This window comes from Centruroides sculpturatus, unplaced genomic scaffold (assembly GCF_000671375.1).
Source record: "Centruroides sculpturatus isolate CEXI.00-Female unplaced genomic scaffold, Cexi_2.0 scaffold1178, whole genome shotgun sequence".
Lineage (NCBI taxonomy): Eukaryota > Metazoa > Arthropoda > Arachnida > Scorpiones > Buthidae > Centruroides > Centruroides sculpturatus.
Genome location: NW_019385365.1, coordinates 123933 through 142884, shown reverse-complemented (window position 1 = coordinate 142884; position 18952 = coordinate 123933). Strand labels below are relative to the sequence as shown.

The window sequence follows — 18952 nt, the reverse complement described above, 5'->3', positions numbered from 1 at the left end:
TAAGAAAATATATTAAAAATTTTTAAATGTTTCCTACTTACGTTCAAAATTCCGGTGCAAAAAACGCAATTCCTTACCTTTTCGACAATTGGACCTCGAAGTAATTGTGAGTTATTGACAAAGAGAAGAAGTGGACGAGCGAAGAGATTCGCACTTAACCTTGATTTCCACTCCCTTAACTACTGTATATTGCTGGTACTTTAGTACTTTGCCACTCTTACGGTTCGTTACACCTCTTTGAACAAAGCATGCTGAAAGTAGGAAGTTTAACCGAGGGAAAGTAATCGAATCAAGAAGATTAAAAATTACAGCATCGTTGGTTTTCTATAGAAGTCTCTTATTCTTAAACCTGACATCAAACGAGCTTGTCACTTTGTCAAACTTGAGAAGACTTTATAAAATTGGATTGGATTGTATTTTTTTAAATTATTTTTCGTCATATATAACTCGCGTCAACCCCTTTTTACATTATATCGTGTAATTTCGATACTGCTGTAGTGTACACGCTCGAAATTGCAAACATTTTCAGAAAAGTTATGCACTAAACCGATAGTTTCGTTCTAGTAATTTGACATCGAATATAACAGAGCATTTATTAAGCTTTTAAACTCGACTGGCTCCCACCCTCGAAAATCCCATCCCTCTCTCACACATAAAATCCTTTCCGAGATTTCATTTTTGTAGGCTAGTCATTCTTGACCGGGGGTGGATTTAGGAGAGCTGCACCCTCTTCTTAGGGTTTTTCCCGAGTAAATCCCGAGACCTCGGGTAGTAAAAAATTTTATAGGGTAGGCTACATAGTTTCCTTTCCGCATCACCCCCTAAAGATTTCTCGTCGCTGCCATATAATTTTTTGCCTCTTTCAATGCGCTAAATTGAATTGTATATTCGACTATCATTTTGGCCAGGCAGTAAAAATGCTAGTCGAACGTACAGTTCGTTATGTAACCGGAGTTACTGCGTTAAACAAGGATTGTGTAATGTAAATCGGGCTGTTTTTCTTACTCTTTTTGATTATCCGTTGAAAATAATTCTAAGCCTAAAGCAAACATCTCGGAAGTTCGGAGTCCGATTTCGTCACAAAAAGGAAGATCCATCTTAATAATTCGAACTAATTCATGCTCTAACACCTCCGATACGTTGATAATTTTTGTGAAAATAACAATGAAGGGTGTCGACGTATCACCTAGGCGAGTGACGTCTCTCTTTCTTGGTAACAAGGAGACATTCTGTTGGCGGAAAACGCCTTATTTTCTTTTCAAACCGACCGTGTGCAATATTTATCACTTTTCGTCCTCCGACTCGTTTGCCCGATCCACCTCACAAACAAGCCATTCTTGTCCGTTTTACCCGTCATCCCGTCAGAAATTCGAATTCTATTGTCCAATCGCTTACAAACCCTTTCCGATTTACCGGTGACCAGAGAATAAAATAATTTTGCGAATCGGTAAATTACGGTTGATTTATGAACCAGACATAACTGTTTATTATAGAAAACGGTAATTTTCGGTTTTATTACCGTAAAGGAACAGGAAGTTCAATAGGTTCAGCAACCCTGATGTGTTCTACGTAATTCTTCCATCCATATCACGATATAAAATTACTTTTCTGTCATTAAAATAGAATTATTATTCTTAGATCTTCGCATCTGTTCGTTACTCTACTATGAACTGTATTAAGTTATAAAATACATAAATACGTCTATGATTGCTACTGAATGTCCGCCAGTTATATTTTACGTCAAATTCTTTTATTTTGAAAATTTCCTGTTAATTCCCTAAGAAGTTCATCATTTTAAATAGATAGAATGAAAAAGTTTTAATTAATTTTACTCTACCGATCGTTAATGATACGTGGTCCGTTGTTACTTTCAGTTCTACGCACGCTGGTCAGCTTCACATTAGCTACATTTTTTCTTTTAACTGGATACAAAATACGCCAAATTAAATATAAAATACAAAGTAATAATAAAATCGACGACGATAAATGCAACCAATACTTTTTGACCCAAACAAAAATTGCGATTTTGGCCACGTGGTTACTTCTGTATCTGGCCACACAGCTTCCTAAATGGTCACAGACCCGGGCGCCGCGAGGTGTACAATGCACGCCTGTCGGCTTCAGATATAATTTACCGGAAGGGGTATAAAAGCCTAATTCCGCGGCGGATTTACACGTGTTCGTCTTCTCTTCCACGCAACAAACGTGGCACTCCTTGCCGCTTCCATTCGGACAGTCGCACGTTTTGAGATGGTGCGCGTGGCAAATAGTGACGTTGCAGACGCCCGACGAGCAAGTAAAATAAGTTCCCCGGCACGGTGTTCCGTCGGGAACGTGGCTAATCGGCGAACAGAATTCTGAGTTTCCGGTACAGAAAGAATCGCTGTCGCAAGGATTATCGCTATTACATATTTTGCGCGGGCCCTTAGGAACGAATTGACAAGACGAATTACAACACGCGGCTCCTCTAGGGCTGCACGCGTAGCCTCTACTCCTCCTGACAGTGCACTGTTTATCGTCGCTCCCCTCGTTCATGGGAACGCAACACGGATCGATGTAATCGCAAGTAGAGTTGGTACCACAGTCGCACTCCTCTCCGCGCTCGACGATCCCATTCCCACAAAAAGTGCCGACGGAATTCAACATACAGAAGCTTTTCGTTTTCATGACGTCATAAATACTGGCACGGCTGCAAGGAGAAAATAAAACGTTGTTGGGCAGGCTCCCGTCGTTAGTAAACTCGCTCATGATGTAATTTCCGTTTAGATAACCGGGACTGCAGACAGGATCGAAAGAATTGTCGTGTGGGCTACCGAAACTGTGTCCCAACTCGTGCGTTAAGGCATGATTGATTATTTTATCCGGAAGGCGACGTTTGGGGCCGAAGGAAGAGATAAAAGCCACGTTCAAGCTGTGCCAGCGATAGTCTTCCAGGAGGAGGGGAGCTTGACAAATTCCTCCGGTCGAATCTAATCCTTTGCCCGCTCGATAAGCCATCCCGACGACGTTCTCCGCAAATTCTCTATGCGCGAAGCAAATTGCCAGGCATCGAAGCTGAATGTAAAGGGATAAATCGTCCAAAAATTGATAGGAAGAATTGGTCACTTCCCTCATGGGGTAGTCCATCACGTTAGAATCTTGGAATATAGTAATTTTCTTGATGTAAAATCCGACACCATCCGGCTTACCGTCTCCGTCAAAATCCGTCTTTCTGAAAATGGCGTCGGCGGCTTTGACGTGATAAAACATGCTTTTAATTACTAGTTTCGGGTCTCCGTTCATTTCCCAGAAATACGTGTGATCCGATATTAGTTCCAAGTCGCAAATTTTACCCCTTTCGCTACTCTTCCACGAATTCCTACTGTTACGAAGAGGATCGATTCTCTCTATTTCGTCTTTCTGCATACCGCACATTTCGTTTTCTAGTTTAGAACAAGGATTACGAACGTCCTTTTCTCTGTAAACTACAATTTTCTTTCCGTCAGAAACGTCTTCCAGGTGTTTATTTGCAGGCTCCACATAAAATGTTTCGTCTTGGAATTTTATCGTTCCTGCAAAAGCGCCATCGACAAAATAACCGAAGACGTAAGAACCTTTTGCATCGACCATTGATCCTTGGTATAAGAGTTCCCCCTTTATATCGTCGATGCTCTCGTTATACGTCCGGTTGTTCTTCTTAATCGATACTTCGAGGTCTTTCGGTACAAAATTTTCGTCTGGCCGAAGCGAGAGTGAAAAATTCGTGCCAAAGGCATTAAAATAAATTCTAGTCTCGTAATTAAGACGTAGAGAATTGTGGTAAACGTAATTCGTCACTCGTAAATGAACCACTTCGTACCTCTGGACTAGATCTACGAAGTGTTTGCTCTGACAAAACTTGGAGAAAATAATTAAAACGGCAAAAATCAAAATATCCATTTTACGTTTAATTTCGAATTTCCTGTCAATCTATATTCGAAAATATTCAAATTTTACCAATTATGTAGACGGAACGATAAAAAAAGTTTTTGATTTCTAATTTGATTAATATCGGCAATGAATTTAACTTCATTCTTCTATTATTAAAAGCAAAATTTATTAAAAATAAACTTTGCAAAATTCGAGGAATTTTCCGCCAATAATCGCGCGTATAAAAGGAGAGTAGGCTTAAGCCAAAGAATTTCTCTCTTCCACGTATTTTACGTATTTATTAATTCGATTGTTTTCGACCGGAGAATTTTTTGCAAGCCCACAATGAGCTGGCCAGGTAGCGAGGATCGGTGCCTGACATATTCGGACGGAACATCCTCCGAAAAATTCCTGGCAGTTCGATCCCGGTCACCCTCAGCGGTAGGCTGGGACCTTAACCATTCGGTACCCTATTTAGATGTTCGAGCGTTGATCGGGTAACGAACCCGCGATCAATTACTATCGTTTGGTGGTTTTATTCGCTGGTGGGCCACGTAGATTAATAATTTATAATTTTTGAAAGTTAAAAATCTCTATTCAGTTTATTTAAATACTTTAAACGAATTTTTATTTACACTTATTTCATTATCCGCTCCGACGGAGCGCCGATATATCAGTCTTTTCTAGATTTCGGAATTTGTTTTTCTTCATTTTAAAATTATGAAAATTTCTTTATTATTCGACGAGTCATCAGGAATTCAACACTACGTCGTGAATCCATTGTTTATAACTATGAACTCTGGTGTATACTCCGGGAACGTTCGGTCTTCCGCACCCAATTCCGAAGGACACTATCCCAATTTGATACCAATGGTTATTTTTCTCGCACACTAAAGGACCTCCTCCGTCACCCTAAGGATAAAATAATTCGGTTATTCGTGGCAATATTAATAACAACTGTAACTCGTTAATACTAATTAAAATTAAAAGTTAACGAGCATTGGTTGGCTTTCTGGACCAAAAACTTCTGTTTTGAATGAAAATGCGGGCGTACGCATCGTCGATTATCTTCCGTGATGGAGAAGAAAAAAGTAGTACCCTTAAATAGAGAAAAGATTACCATCGACAAACAGAGTGTTACTGAAGCGAGTGACACGCAGCGGTAGTGATTTATTTACACGAAGACGGAGACAGTATTTAACCGCGCTCGATAGTGCGACATCATCCATTTTCACATTGTCTAATCCACGTCCTTTCTACATTAATAAGTACACAAAGACGGTGTAACGTAGTGATTGACGAACTAAGATAACACAGGGAAGATTTGTCAATGCGATACCCACTAATTGCCGAGAGGATAATTATAACAACACTGGTCGCGGGTTCGCGCCCGAACAACGAGCTGGCCACGTGGAGTTAAGAGAGTTTTCATTTGTCTAATACCTAAATAGGGATCAGTTTCCCGCAGGAAGTCTTCTCGGGATGCCCCTTAGCACGGACGATCTACCAAGAAGTGCCCTTGAAAAGTCGGCCACGTGTTGCGATGCTTTGTCTAATCAATCCATTGATGCAATTTTATTAACGTAAGAAAAATATAATTATCTGCCATAGATTTACCGTCATTTATACAATAAACCTAATTCAAAAATTTTCAGTAAATATTTTCTAATTTTCTACATTTACTAAATAAAATAATGTTATAACATTTTCGACCGAATTTAAAAATTAGTGATTTTTTACTCATTGTTAATCGCTCTTTCGCAGAATAAAATAAACCCCATGTTAGAAATTTCTCTTCTTTTAATTAATGTTATTTTAAACTAATAAAACAAATAATTAAAGATATTTTATTTTTAACTAAAATCTTGAATAACACATTTAAAATGTTATTGATTCTATGTGTTTATTACTTGTAGTAAGATAAATAAATAAATAAAGATGTAATGTTTCTTCCGCGTAGACTAAATAATCCGATTTTTCAATATTTTTCCTAAATAATGATCCAAAAACAATATCACTTTTTTCAAAAACGGTCGTCTTTTAAATGTTAAATACTTTTTAAAAGCATTTAATATTTAAACTCGTTAACATTCTTACGTATAACCCGCGGGAGAGCCACTTTCCTTATCCGGTCTCGTGACTCTCGTTGCTTTCGCTTCACGCTGAAGCATACAACTTTTCGTTCATATATTTATAACAAGCATTTTATAAATATAGTAGAAAAGTATATTCTATTTACGAACACCAAATTATTTCAATTTTCTAATTTTAAAATAATTTCTAACGGATGTAATCGTGTTCGTTCATACTGATGATGATGATGATGGTAAGGTGCGAAACAAATTGCCCTGGGCCCCTAGAAATAATGCCCCCCTAAACAATGTTTTTTTTCGTGTACTTTCTGTACTGTATTTTAATATAATTGAATGTGCTGTGGGCGTCCAATATGTGTTTCGCACTAGGCCCACATTACCCTCTGATATGAATGATGATTACTTTCAGAAAATGTGAACAGCATTGATTAGATTGTTGGGATAAGGTAACTCGGGACTTTTTATGAGAAATTGGCTTCTATTTAGGGATTATACGGGTGAAAAAAAACTCGGAAAATATGTTGCCAGCCCGATGGTAGGTGCGAACCAGTGACCAACTGTGTTCGGTGGTTTTATTCGCTCGGTCACTGGTGGACTCGGGATAGAATATCGTTATTATTAATATATTTATAACAGTATAATTTTAGTTGAAGTTGGTGAGAAATCTTTCGAAATCAAAAATAAAAAGTTTACTGTTTGTCTGGTATGTAACATAAACATTCAGTCGTTTTAATGAATAATAAATAAATGCTGTTTATTCCCCAAATTTCCTTTTCAAAATATAAAGTTAAAGGAAACCAACCTCACCACTACAGAGTTCAACCCTTCGATAACTTAATAGAAAATATTAAAATTAACTGTTATACAGTAAATCCTGATAGTAAAAGTATACTTACGTCACACGCATCTCTGCCCGTCGTTCCCGCACACACGACAGAAGAAGGTAGCTGATAATTGGGACCAAATTGCAGTTTCATGGATCTCTCGCAATCGTTATTTTTCCAAACAGGGACAATAATTTCTTTCAGAACAACCGAATGATTACCTCCTGTCAAAATTTTTAATATAAGATCGATAGTTTTAAAATGTAAATAAAATTAAATTAAAAACAGAAGAAATATTTTCATAGTGTTAATTGGTTTAATGGGATAAGGTAACCCAACTCGTGGCCGAATTGACAAGGAGGGAGTGCTTTCCGAAGGTCTTTATACAGGAAATTGTCTCCTATTTAGGTGTTAAATATGTGATACGGGCTACTTCCCCGAGGTTTTTCTAAAGGAAACTGGCCCCTATTTAGGTATTAAATACGGCCAAACTTCCGAACAACGGCCACTGATGAAAACACAGAAAGTGACCGTTTTTCGGTGGTTATTTTGTACGCATTTTTATTAAAAGAAAAAAATGTTGAAAAATGGCCGCTGTTTATCGGTGGTCGTTGTTAGAGGTTCGGCTGTATTAATATAATTTTTATTATCACGTTTCGTTTCAACTTATGAAATCTGTTGAAAACATTATTAAAATTAACAGGTGCTTCTCAACAAAAATTATACGAAATTGCGACACGTAACACAAGTTCTCATTAATATATAATTTAATGCATTTAAAATATATGAAAGTAGGCGGTTAACTGTTATAAGAATATCAGTAAATCCGACAATCATTCAAGATTTCGTGACTTCCAACATCTGCCAATCTTAAAAGAGAGTCGATAGTTACCGCGAAAGACAATAGTTTTCTCACGTGTTTAGTAACGAAGGAAAGTAAACACTCTCATTTGTTTCACGGGCTAAAATCTAATCCTCGATTTAGAACCGATTTAATTCTACTTTACAAACTATTTATAACGAGATACTGCAGAAACAAAATTATGGGGCCCATATAAGATTCACGCAACACACGATCGATCTGCCAAGGGGATGCGCCTAGAGGAGGAATTTCAATTGGAAATTGGCTCCCTATAATATAGAAGGTCCTATTATAAGCCTTTAAGGTCCTATTTAAACTTACAAGAAACACAAAAATGCCGTTTCGTATTCCGCTAAACTGACTGTGCCATTGGTTCGCTCATTTAACTGCTTTTCACTTAGAAACACCCATAATTTTGTTTATTTATATTATAGAATTTACCAAATATGTGCAAAAGCATTAAATATTTTTTTCATTTCTGACTGTTTCCACCCTACGAATACTAACAGGGACTTTTTCCCTGTTAGTATTAGACTTTTTCGAGAGGCATTCCCCTTTGCACATCTCCCGCGCGTTGCTTCGCTTTTTTCAATATCTCATTACAGCTTACGATGATGATGTTTAAAATGTCGATCGATCAGTCGAAATCAAATTAAATATCATAATATATACGAACGAATTTAAATTGGAGTCTCTACTTACTTTCGCTTCTCTTTCCCCATCCCGTGACTATGCATTTAGAGGCTGTTAAGGCTTTCTCCGACAGCTCGTTACCAGGCATGCAAACCGTGTTGATGTGAGAGCGACGTTTTGCTGGAGTGGACAGTCTCAGTAACGCTATGTCGTGCAACAGGGTAGTGTTAACGAAACCCGGATGTATTATTACTCTGGACACTTGAAATTCCTCGTGCTTCTGAGGCTCGCTCGATCTTAGAACGTCATATTCTCCCAGGCGCACCTTCAGCGATTTGCTATCGACACTACAAAACCAAACGTAGTTAGTAATCGACGTTTTATTACGTATTAGACACCGAATACTTACAAATCATCGACGCAATGAGCCGCGGTCATCACCCAATATTCGTCTACTAAAGACGCTCCGCATACGTACAGATCGCGAGGTTTCTCCAGAATTGCTGCCTGAAAATAAATAAAGTCCCGAATGATAAAAAATCCCACAGACTTTTCCTATTTTAATATTCAAAATGCATACATACGGACACTCGTCTTACGTAAACGCAAAATACTCGGCACGAAACACAATTAGAATCGAATTAATTATAATAAACTATAAAATGTAATTAGTTTTTTATATTGATCTTATCAATTAATTTTATGAGAAACGTTTTCCCGTAAATTCGAGTCCGGCAGTGTCGTCACATAAATATAGTAAAGTGAATTAATAAGTGGACAAAAGATGGCACCACTGGAAAATATTTTGAATCCTAAATTATTTAAAATTGCTCCTGGCTCCCGTTTCTTCGGGACGAGTTTTTTCCTCATATAATAATTGAATTTGTTATACGGTGGCAATATGTATTTGCCCTAGATCCCCGTTAAACTCTGGCCAATCATCTCCTCGCAAAATAATACACTAAAACGAAACGGTCTTTCGTGACGTTAATGGTAATTATTGCACTACTATGTAATAAGAAAGACTTGATTTTCCTTAAATAACAAATTAAATGATTGGCCGAGTGAAAATATTTTTAATCTGTCCACTCGGGATACGTTTAAACGTCGAGAAATTCGAAACAATTCGGGGTTTTTTCTGTACGTGTGGCGGAAAGTAAAATTTTATTCAACTATTTTATTCCCGTGTCTTTCGTCGAAAATTTCTGAAATTTTGCAGGGAGGTTTGTGTATTAGGAGGATCGACGCTATTAAATTTTGGCGTTTAAAGGTCGAGGGGACAGGAGATAAAGGAGGTCGTGGCATATCTCGAGTAGGTTCTGACTTAATGGCGGTTTTACTCGTTGTTAGCATTTACAATTTTTTTTGTAAAACCCACCCCTACCCTCGAAATTAAGCTTTTATAATAATTAAAAATATAAGGTTTTTATATAAATTATCGTAACAGACGGCGCCATAAAATGTTGCCGGAAAAGTTAAGCAACTCGTTGCTAGATTTTCTTATTAGCCTACTAATATACAGAATCGTCGTGATTAAAGAGTATGTTTCCAGAACTGTCTGTAGAAAGAACTATTGGGCAAATCTCAATCGAATTTGATTTAAAAAGTAAATGTTCCTGCCAAATTTCGATTTTGAAAAAAATTTAAAGTTGAGCCACTAGGACAAAATTTAGTACCGCTATTCCTTTAATATAGGCTACATATTAATTGTTTTATAACGAGTTTCTAGCATTAAAAGAATCTCGAAACATTGATGGCAAGTTTTGGATAGGTGAACAGTCGGGCACTTACTGTGCCGATCACGCTTTAATAATCGATTCCAATTCACATACAAAGCAATAACTTACTTTCGATGATATTACCCATCTTTAAATTGATGGGTTTATTTTTTCTCCCTTCTCGTTGTTCAATGTACAGTACAGGCATATTTAAGATTTTTTTAATTAATTAATTCCAATTTTTGCTTCGGTGATTTTAAATTAATTTAGTTATCTTTTTCAAAGTTATTGTTCCGTTTGTACTGTACATTTCCAGCTCTGCCTATCATAAAATTATTTAATTGACAAAATTAGATGCATTTAAACTTACGTTTCTGCGCGGGAAGATCTAAAAGTTTATATTTTAAATTCACAGAGGCGTATCCACTCGGTGTTTATGATGCTGCGAAGCAACCTCGACACCAAAGCAATCATTTTGTTGCTTTGAAATAAAAATAAATGTAAGAAGACATTCTCCGAAAAACGACGAGGGCGCATTCCTCTGTTTCGAATATTCTTATTTGTGAAAACGAGTTGCTCTTACTCGGCACCATTTGGAGTGACCTCCTCGCGGTGTCTGTAGATCTTCGCGAAAACTATTTTAAACCTTAACGACTCTCACTTAAACGGGACGAACATGGTTTTGCTGTCTAACGTAGTCTGTTGGCAGACTTTGACGTCACAAAGCGTGTTGCCAACAAGAAAGTTGGGTAGCGTTGGTTTTCCGAAAGTTTGGAAAAAACGACTTCTTGTTATCAACAACCAATCGGCGAATGTCTCGGATGATGAGACACGTCTGTTGATGGAAGCAGCCGTTTTGTTCGGAAATGCTAATCACGTGACTAGTTGCTGGTGGAAAATGTTGCCCGGAGTTCGCTTTCTACACAGACATTGTCGGTCAACAAACCACGATCGGCCCGCAAAATCATATAGTGTTCACTCCACTTTAGTGTCCACGGAAAGAAAGAGCTTTAAAATAACTTACATATTAAAGGACGAGTAATTGCAAATTATTTGCTTAATTAAATTAAATCATTTATAATGAAAAATCATTATAAATTTTGGAAATGAACTAAAAACGAAACCAACGTTTGAGTGTAATTAAAAAGTAATAATCTTACGTGCCAAGCCCACTCCCCCGGTTCTGAAAAACCGTCTTTTCTATTGTCCACCCCCTTCTGTCCGCAGGAAGTCGATTTCCCTCTTCTAGGAAGGATCCCCACCGTTTTGGCATTTTGATCGATAAAGCAGCAAACTTTATTGGAATAAACACAGTAAGAATAAGGTTTTCCTCCGGCGCTTATGCACTCCCAATACTCCATGCAGTCGCATTGATGACCCGAATGACCCTCTGAAAGAACAAAATTTCATCGTGTCAATAGAAAGTTAAAATGAGTTTATTACAACTTTCAAAATGAATCATAAATAAATGTAGAAAAATATTTCTGTAAAATAAATTAAATATCTGTTAAATAATCAGAATGTTACGATCCTCCTTTACCAATCGGTTACTGACAGTAACGTAACTGAGACGATATTGGGAAACCCGAAGTAGAACATCCAAAACTTACATTCACCCGGTACCAGTATACTTGCAGCCACTAGCTCCGTAAATGAAGAGTAAACTTTTACATATTTTACTTGGTTCCCCGGAACCCTTCCTAGTTACGCCACTAGTTACTAATTCTTTTTATTAGTGTTAAAAGAGAGAAGTACATAATTTCTACCAAAACTCATAGCTATGACACTTGACACTTCGCACTTCGAATTCACGTGCTTTTCAATTGTGAGAAACATTTATTGTGTTTTATCGAGATCATACAGAAAATTTGGCAGTCTCGTGAGCCAGCGTCATACTGCATGTGATGCACATTACAGAGAATCAATTACGGTCGCCCGTTGAATACTGTTTATAGCCTTCAAGGTGGAGACCGCATTGAACGGTATCCGCTCCCAAATTCTAGTCTTTGTATAGCGCGAATGTTTTGTACAGATAAAATGTTTATCGCTCGCGGTGTCAAAAGTGCCATACTGGTAAGTTTCGGTACTAATATTTTTTACGAAATGTCTTCTGCGTGTCCTGCAATGTCGCCATACCAATTTCGTTGCATTTGAACTGCTAAATGTCTCTCTATATAGCGTTGAATAAAAATACATTAATTACAATCACTCGGTGTTCGAGTACAGCGCATAAGAAACTGTGTATCCTTAAGTGTCCTTAATCCTTGTAATATGATGTAAACAGCTAAACCGAAACGAATGGGAAAAACTATGTCTAAAAGTATCAATAAACACATGATTTACAAATGCAGCAGTGTGTGAAGCCTAAATTAAAACGTAATTGATCTTAGTTTGTTTATTAAAATTAATTTAATCTTCACTATAATTATAATAAATCTAAAATAAATTATTAATTACAAATGCAGTAGACAGTAATCGGTTGTATAATTAATTATTTTATATCTAATTTTGATTCTCTTGAATATATTCAGATTTTTAATATAAGAAGTTACCATAAAGATAATAGTTGATATTATTAATTTTTAAATAATATCAAATCAATTAAAAATAATATTAATACTATGCATTATTTACTGTAATAAATCTGTAGTATTTATTATTTTTCCAGAATTATTAACTATAGAATGATTAGTTATACAACTTCATAATGTTCGTTCGTTGTTTGAGTAAAATATGGCGTAAATATTAATTCCCTCTTATCGGTCGACTCCAAGTTTCAGTTTGACCCACTAATGGCCGAGTAGATACGACTACTAAACACTGATAATTGGTCGCAGGTTTTCACCCGACAAACGTACTGACCACGTGATGTTTTCTGCGTTTTCTTAATGAGTCTAACACATAAATAGCAGCCAGTTTCCCATACAAAGTCCCTCTTCGGGCATCCTCGGTAGCAGATGGCCCATATGTTGCATCGCCGCATCCGATCAAATCAAGCAAATGGAAATGTCTTCCGGGTGAACATTTTATTCTAAATTTACACGGATTTAGATGCTGTACACGTGAAGAACACCCGAAAAACTGCATTGATTGCGCGACAAGCCACGAGTGTTCAGTGGTGATATCCACTCGATTATTGGTGAGCTAGTTATGCTCTATTTAATTGGTTTAATTTAATTTTCTATTTTGTTTATATTAGCTGATTATGTGTATAAAAGTTTGAATTGTTTTTATTTATCAAAATTTTGTAGAATTTTTATTTAAAAAAAGAACGAAAGAAGTTTTTACCTTGTGCATCGTTGCTCTGTTGCGCGCTAACCGCAGAAACTGCAAACATCAGAAGCAACGTCTTCCGTCGATCCAGTTTGAACATTACTCTGAAAAAATATGCATAAAAACACGATAAAAATTTGATTCGAGAATTGGGAAATGATTGATTGTCTATAGAAAAGTTAACACTTTTTCTTCTATGGTCTCGATTACTATTATTATTCGAGAACAGTAAAGATAAATGGTGCATTATTCATAAAATCTATATAAACTTTCTATTCATATTTGTGTTTAGCTACGCTCCAATTTACTCGGAGTACGAAGAGCCCAATTTGATACGCGTTATTTTATGGTTATATCCAGACTTTACGATATGTCATCACTCGCTTTTCATCTCTTTAAAACGCTTTAAACCGGACTATATCGACGATGTTTGGGCAGAAGTAACCACAAATTTTTCACATCTTTCAAAAATTTTGCTCCCACAAAAATACATTTTCGATACTATCAGTAATATCATAAATGGTGCAACTTAGTATCCTCGATTACTGTTTTTAACAATGATGAATGCCGAGGACTCGTTCGGTCCATAACTGGTCCTCAAGATTAGCAATGTTCTGGAACGACTGTAGCTGACGTTCAATCCGTCGACTCGACAAGGAAGAGTTTCCACTTCACAAAAGTATTCTTGAGAATTGCGAGCTGTTTGTGTGTGTGTGATAAGACGTTATCCTGCTGGAAAGACGGAACACGAGTGGCACCACGACCGGCCGTGAGATATTCTTAACGTATTGCTATCTCCAGCTGTTCCTTCGTATTCCCACGCGGTTATCGTCGGAACCAAAACAGAAGTGCGAGTAGGAGCTTGTTTGTTCAAATCCTAAGTGAAAGAACAAAATTGAGGAGAAACAACGCGACAGAAGAAAGTTGATGATCTGCGATGCCAAACGCTTTGCAAACTTCGTTTACAAATACGAAGATAATCTGATTTGTAAAAGAATTGTGTATGGTTGTGTACGGGCTTAAAATATTACGTTCGTAGAGTTAAAATGAAGGTAGCGGAAGCTACCACTGCCTCTTAAATCGGCAAACCGTATTTCTCCAGTTTCTGATATTTGTAAAAAAAGAACTACCGTACTGTAATGACCGTCGATGGTTATATAGTTAGCTTCTATACGCTGGAAGAGGAGATCGGACTGGAGGTCCGGATAGTGTAACTGGCAACGTATCTGCACGGTAAGCGGGAGTTGTGGGTTCGAGTTCCGCTTCGGTCCGATTTTTTCTCCCAGCGGTTGTAAATTATTTAAATTAACTAATTTATTTTTAATTATTAATGTTAATAAGAGATGGCGCCTAACGCTTACCTCTAGAGACAAATTGGTTACGTAATTCATTTAGTAAGTAGCCTTAAAACTAGCCCGATAGATTTTCGGCATTCGGTTGGTATTTAGCTATATTATACTGTATATCGGGTTTAGCGATATTTGTATAGATGTTTGTATGAACTACCGTACGCTGATCATTATGATGAATAATCTGGTTTGTACGCATTTCTCTCAAGGTAACTTACTCGATACTGTATAATAGAATTTTGCTCTGTATATTCACGAACGTCGAACTAAAATATTATTCATTACAGTAAAATATCTTCGCATTACTTAAGACGATCGTGACGACATTAATAAATGTATCTATATAAATGGATAAATAGAGAAGTTCCTAGAGTTTCCACGCGTACCAAGCGGATAGAGTTACAGAACGAATAAACACGAAGATAAAGAGAGATACCGTTATTAATCTTATTGGTAAAATAAGGTATGTCAAATAAAATGCCAAACTCGCACCCGCGACCGCCTATCGAAGGACGAAGGATACGAGGAATAGGAGAAGGAAGAACAGGAGGGGCATTTAGCTTTCCTTGGTAAATCTCGCCGTACCGTTTGTAATTTATAACAGTTCTGCATCAGCAATATTATTTTTTCTGTATTTATTATTTATATTCGTGCGGAGGTAAAAACCTCCGCATGCGGGTGAAAATATGCGGGTGAAATATTTAATTTCTACTTTCAAAAAAAGAGTCGCATCCTGATGAACAATTGAAATGCGTCGGATAGACAAAGAAAAAAGACGGAAAATTCGTTGGTGGAAGATTCCCGAGAAAACAAATACTCTGAAAAAAAGAAGACGATTAATTGAATCGAAAATGAGATTTTTGATTTAAAGTTGAAACGATTATTTAGAGACGAAACGACTGGGAATGGAATAGACGGATCTACTGCACAATATTTCCTGGGGCATGGTGATGGAACCGGAATAATGACAAAGAAATAGTTGGGTCGCCTTCATATTTTTCTAGTTTTTTAGAAGAAAGAAATTGGGTTAATAGCCGGAGAAGGTCCGTCGCTCGTCGATCGCAAATTAGGTCGAGTTTCCGGGAGGAAGGGAAAATCGAGTTTCGCCGTTGATCACTTATCGTATACTTCTTTCACAAGTAGAGAGCTTGGCATTTCTTAACGAATTTTTCGCATGGCTCTTCCAAAGACGAAACTCATACTAGAAATCGAATTCGTAACTCGAAGCCCTTTTTATCTTCACTTCTTCGTCTCTTTTTGCCAATTCAAAGATATTTTCAATTATTATCTTAAGATATTACTAACGACCGCATTAACAATAGTTTCGTAGTGACAATTCATTTCAGATTAATTTTTCTCGAAATTCGTGTCTAAATGAAATTCAGTACGCAGAATTTCGTAAAGAATCCGCGGAGTGGTTTCTGACTGAATTTCGATGCCTCCGCGCGAGTTCTTTGCGATTTCAAAACACGATTTTTATGAAATTCGTAGTTTCAAAACTAATTTATACGAAATCCGTTAATTTCTTCGATTATTCGTGATATTTTCCTACGAAGAGGATATCGCCATTCGAAGTAACAATAGCGAGACGTCCGTGTCTGTTCTTTCTGTTACATCGAACGAAACCTTCGACGGTGACGTAAAACGAAAAATAAACGGATGTCGTTGCGTAATTCCACCTTGGACGAAAATTGAGACGTCGATGTGGAAGTCGTTTCCCCGAATTTTGCGATGTTCGTCTCGAATCGCGCGCGACCCGTCCCTGACTTTGTATAGGTTTCTCGTGTGAGAAGTTCAAGGCAATTATTCCTTTATACGAAGGTAACCTTCGGCTATTTTCCTTATTGCGCGAGTCTTTCGTCGAAAATCGATTAAACTCGATTTCGATTTCGTTTTCGGACTCGCGGAAAACATTCTCAGATTTCTCGAGCATTACGAAGACCTCCATACGAATTACTCCGAAAAATTTGGAGAATCGTTTCGATTTTCCAAATTTTTCCGAGGGTTTAGTGTGAGCGATTTCCGAAAAATTGATACTCGTAATTCATCGGTGTCACGAGGGTTTGACGAATAATTTCTGGGTTTGAGGGATTAAAATTAGTTTTTAGAAACAGTTACTTTTTCAATTTTAGCAACTGAAAAGAAGAAAATTACGCAAAACTTCAATTTGAATTCAACAATTTTGAATTTAACATAAAAAAATTCTACTTATTACGATATCAAAACAATTCAAGCGTTTTATGGCCTAAAGTAAAGTTATTTGCGCAAAATTAGTGGCAAAAACTGAAATCGATCTTAATAGAAATAAAACTAAACAGAAAAATTTCTCCTAAAGTTTGAGAAAATTCTACTTTGAAAACTAACAACAATAATTTTGATTTGCTAAAAGTTATTTGAAAGTGAAAGTTATCGGCACGTTCGAACGTTCGAGCTGTTACACTATAAACGTAGCTTATAAGTGGCCGAGTGGTTAAAATCGCGTGGGGTTTTCCGGGTTTTTTTTTACGCGTGTAACACCTAAAGAGGGACCAGTTTCCCATTGAAAGTTCTCCCGAGAACCAATTACTTGGTTAATTAATCTTCCCGCGTTACCTTGCCTTACACCATCAATCCAAACCAATGCGCGATATAATCAATAGCGGATCCAAAATCTTTAGAAAGGGTGCAGAGGGAAAACAATATACCTTAAAAAATGTTTTACTACCCGAGATATCCGGCTTTACTCGGAAAAACCCCCAGAAACTGATGCAGCTACGCCCTACCCACCCCTAAATCCATCGTAACTATGAAAGCGATCCTCCAAAAAATAGAACTACGAGTAAAAAAAGTTTGCAATTCGAATGTAAACATAAAAGAATTCTAGAACACGACTATCAACTCTATAAAATTTAATTTATTTTTATTTTTTAATGTAATTTCACGGTCTCATTTCTTCCCTAATACTCTTATTACAGTAGAGCGTCGATTATCCGAATCTATTGGGGACGGGATTGTTCGGAAAATCGATATTCGGATAACCGATTATGCACGAAAAAATATATTAACCTATCCCGTGTTGAAATATTTCTCCGTTGAGTGTCGCTTCGCGTTGAATTTTCGTCGATGTTAAGCCTAACGAAGACTATTGTATCGTTAAAAATTATTTTTTTATTTTGTACGAACAAAATAAATATATTGAAAAATATAAAAACAATGAAAAATTATACTTCAGAAGTTAATCTAGTATCAAAAACGAAAATATTGAAGTAGCCCGAGTCATAGCCAAAGATTGCAGCGCCACAGCACTGGCGAAAATTTAAACTTGCCGACTGGAATTCTTTCGGGTGATTGACTTTCGGATAATCGACGCTCTACTGTAATTGACATTCTTAGCTTTATATAATTTAGTAAACAATGACAGTTATTGCTATTTAACTACGCCACATACAATCGTACAGATACTCCGGAGCTTATTCAATTTATTATTAAAAAGCTAATTATTTTTAGCTCATAAATATCTTTCTATTTAGGTAATAATTTACGAGTTAATGTACCGTAAAATAAATCGTTACGCCTTTATCATTAAATGTCAAGTTGAAAACAATCAAATAACCTAATTACATTTGTTAAAACTGTAACAAACACTTTATTATACAGAAGAAATCGGCGCTCGATAATCTGGAATCGTCATATAATAATCGGATAGGCGGAAAGCTGGGAATTTTTCCCCCACCCGTAGTTGTTCCTACCCCTATAAAATTAATATTGTTTTTACTAACATCAAATAAAAATCTTTAAGAGACTGATTTATATCAATAAAGAAAAATCTATGTATTTCATTTGTTGCGAAAAATGGACAAAGAGATCGCTAAGAGGCAAGAAAGCCCTACAGGCCCTGTTTGCGTGTAGTTTTTGTAAATCCTTTTCGCGGAAAAACGTTCGATCGTTGCAAATCGGAAGCGATCGGCAGCGCGAACGAACGCGCTCTCTTTAATCAGTCGAAGGCGCAAATTACGCCTCTTCTCATTTTTGCAAAATGGAGGCTGAAAGATCGCTTTACGCAACAAATCCTCGACCGTACTTTGCGCCGAAATTTGTCGACTAATTTTGAATCACAATTGCCGGAATTCATTAAACTTCTTACGTATTAAAGGGAACGTCGTCGGAAGTAAACGCCTATTTAAACGGATATGGGGGAATGACCCATTTCTGAAGTTTTCTCTTCGGCATCGAAACCCGACGACATACAAATAGGCCAACGAGTGGAAGTTCACTAACCTCTTCCACTTCGACAGCATTCGTTCCATTTTCCGAGTAGCACACCCCGTCTTAC

At 36.9% G+C, this 18952-nt stretch overlaps 2 protein-coding genes across 3 annotated transcripts in view; both read right to left on the bottom strand.

Moving 5' to 3' along the window:
• Positions 1-1159: 1159 nt before the first annotated feature.
• On the bottom strand, positions 1160-3947 carry LOC111638165 (disintegrin and metalloproteinase domain-containing protein 10-like). The gene has a single exon (XM_023383822.1). The coding sequence runs from the start codon at positions 3916-3918 to the stop codon at positions 1834-1836; it is 2085 nt and encodes a 694-aa protein (XP_023239590.1). The 5' UTR covers positions 3919-3947; the 3' UTR covers positions 1160-1833.
• Positions 3948-4453: 506 nt separating this feature from the next.
• The window catches only part of LOC111638167 (chymotrypsin-like protease CTRL-1), a 28744-nt gene continuing 14245 nt past the window's right edge, over positions 4454-18952 (bottom strand). Inside the window, exons 2-7 of one of the 2 annotated variants that reach the window (XM_023383830.1) lie at positions 13307-13395; positions 11179-11408; positions 8710-8807; positions 8370-8647; positions 6878-7029; positions 4454-4800 (exon numbers count right to left, since the gene is read on the bottom strand). In XM_023383830.1, the coding sequence (XP_023239598.1) occupies positions 4639-4800; positions 6878-7029; positions 8370-8647; positions 8710-8807; positions 11179-11408; positions 13307-13391 (1005 nt within the window). In that variant the 5' untranslated portion in view covers positions 13392-13395 and the 3' untranslated portion in view covers positions 4454-4638. The remainder of the gene's footprint in view (positions 4801-6877; positions 7030-8369; positions 8648-8709; positions 8808-11178; positions 11409-13306; positions 13396-18952) is intronic. The other variant, XM_023383829.1, reaches the window with a different exon arrangement.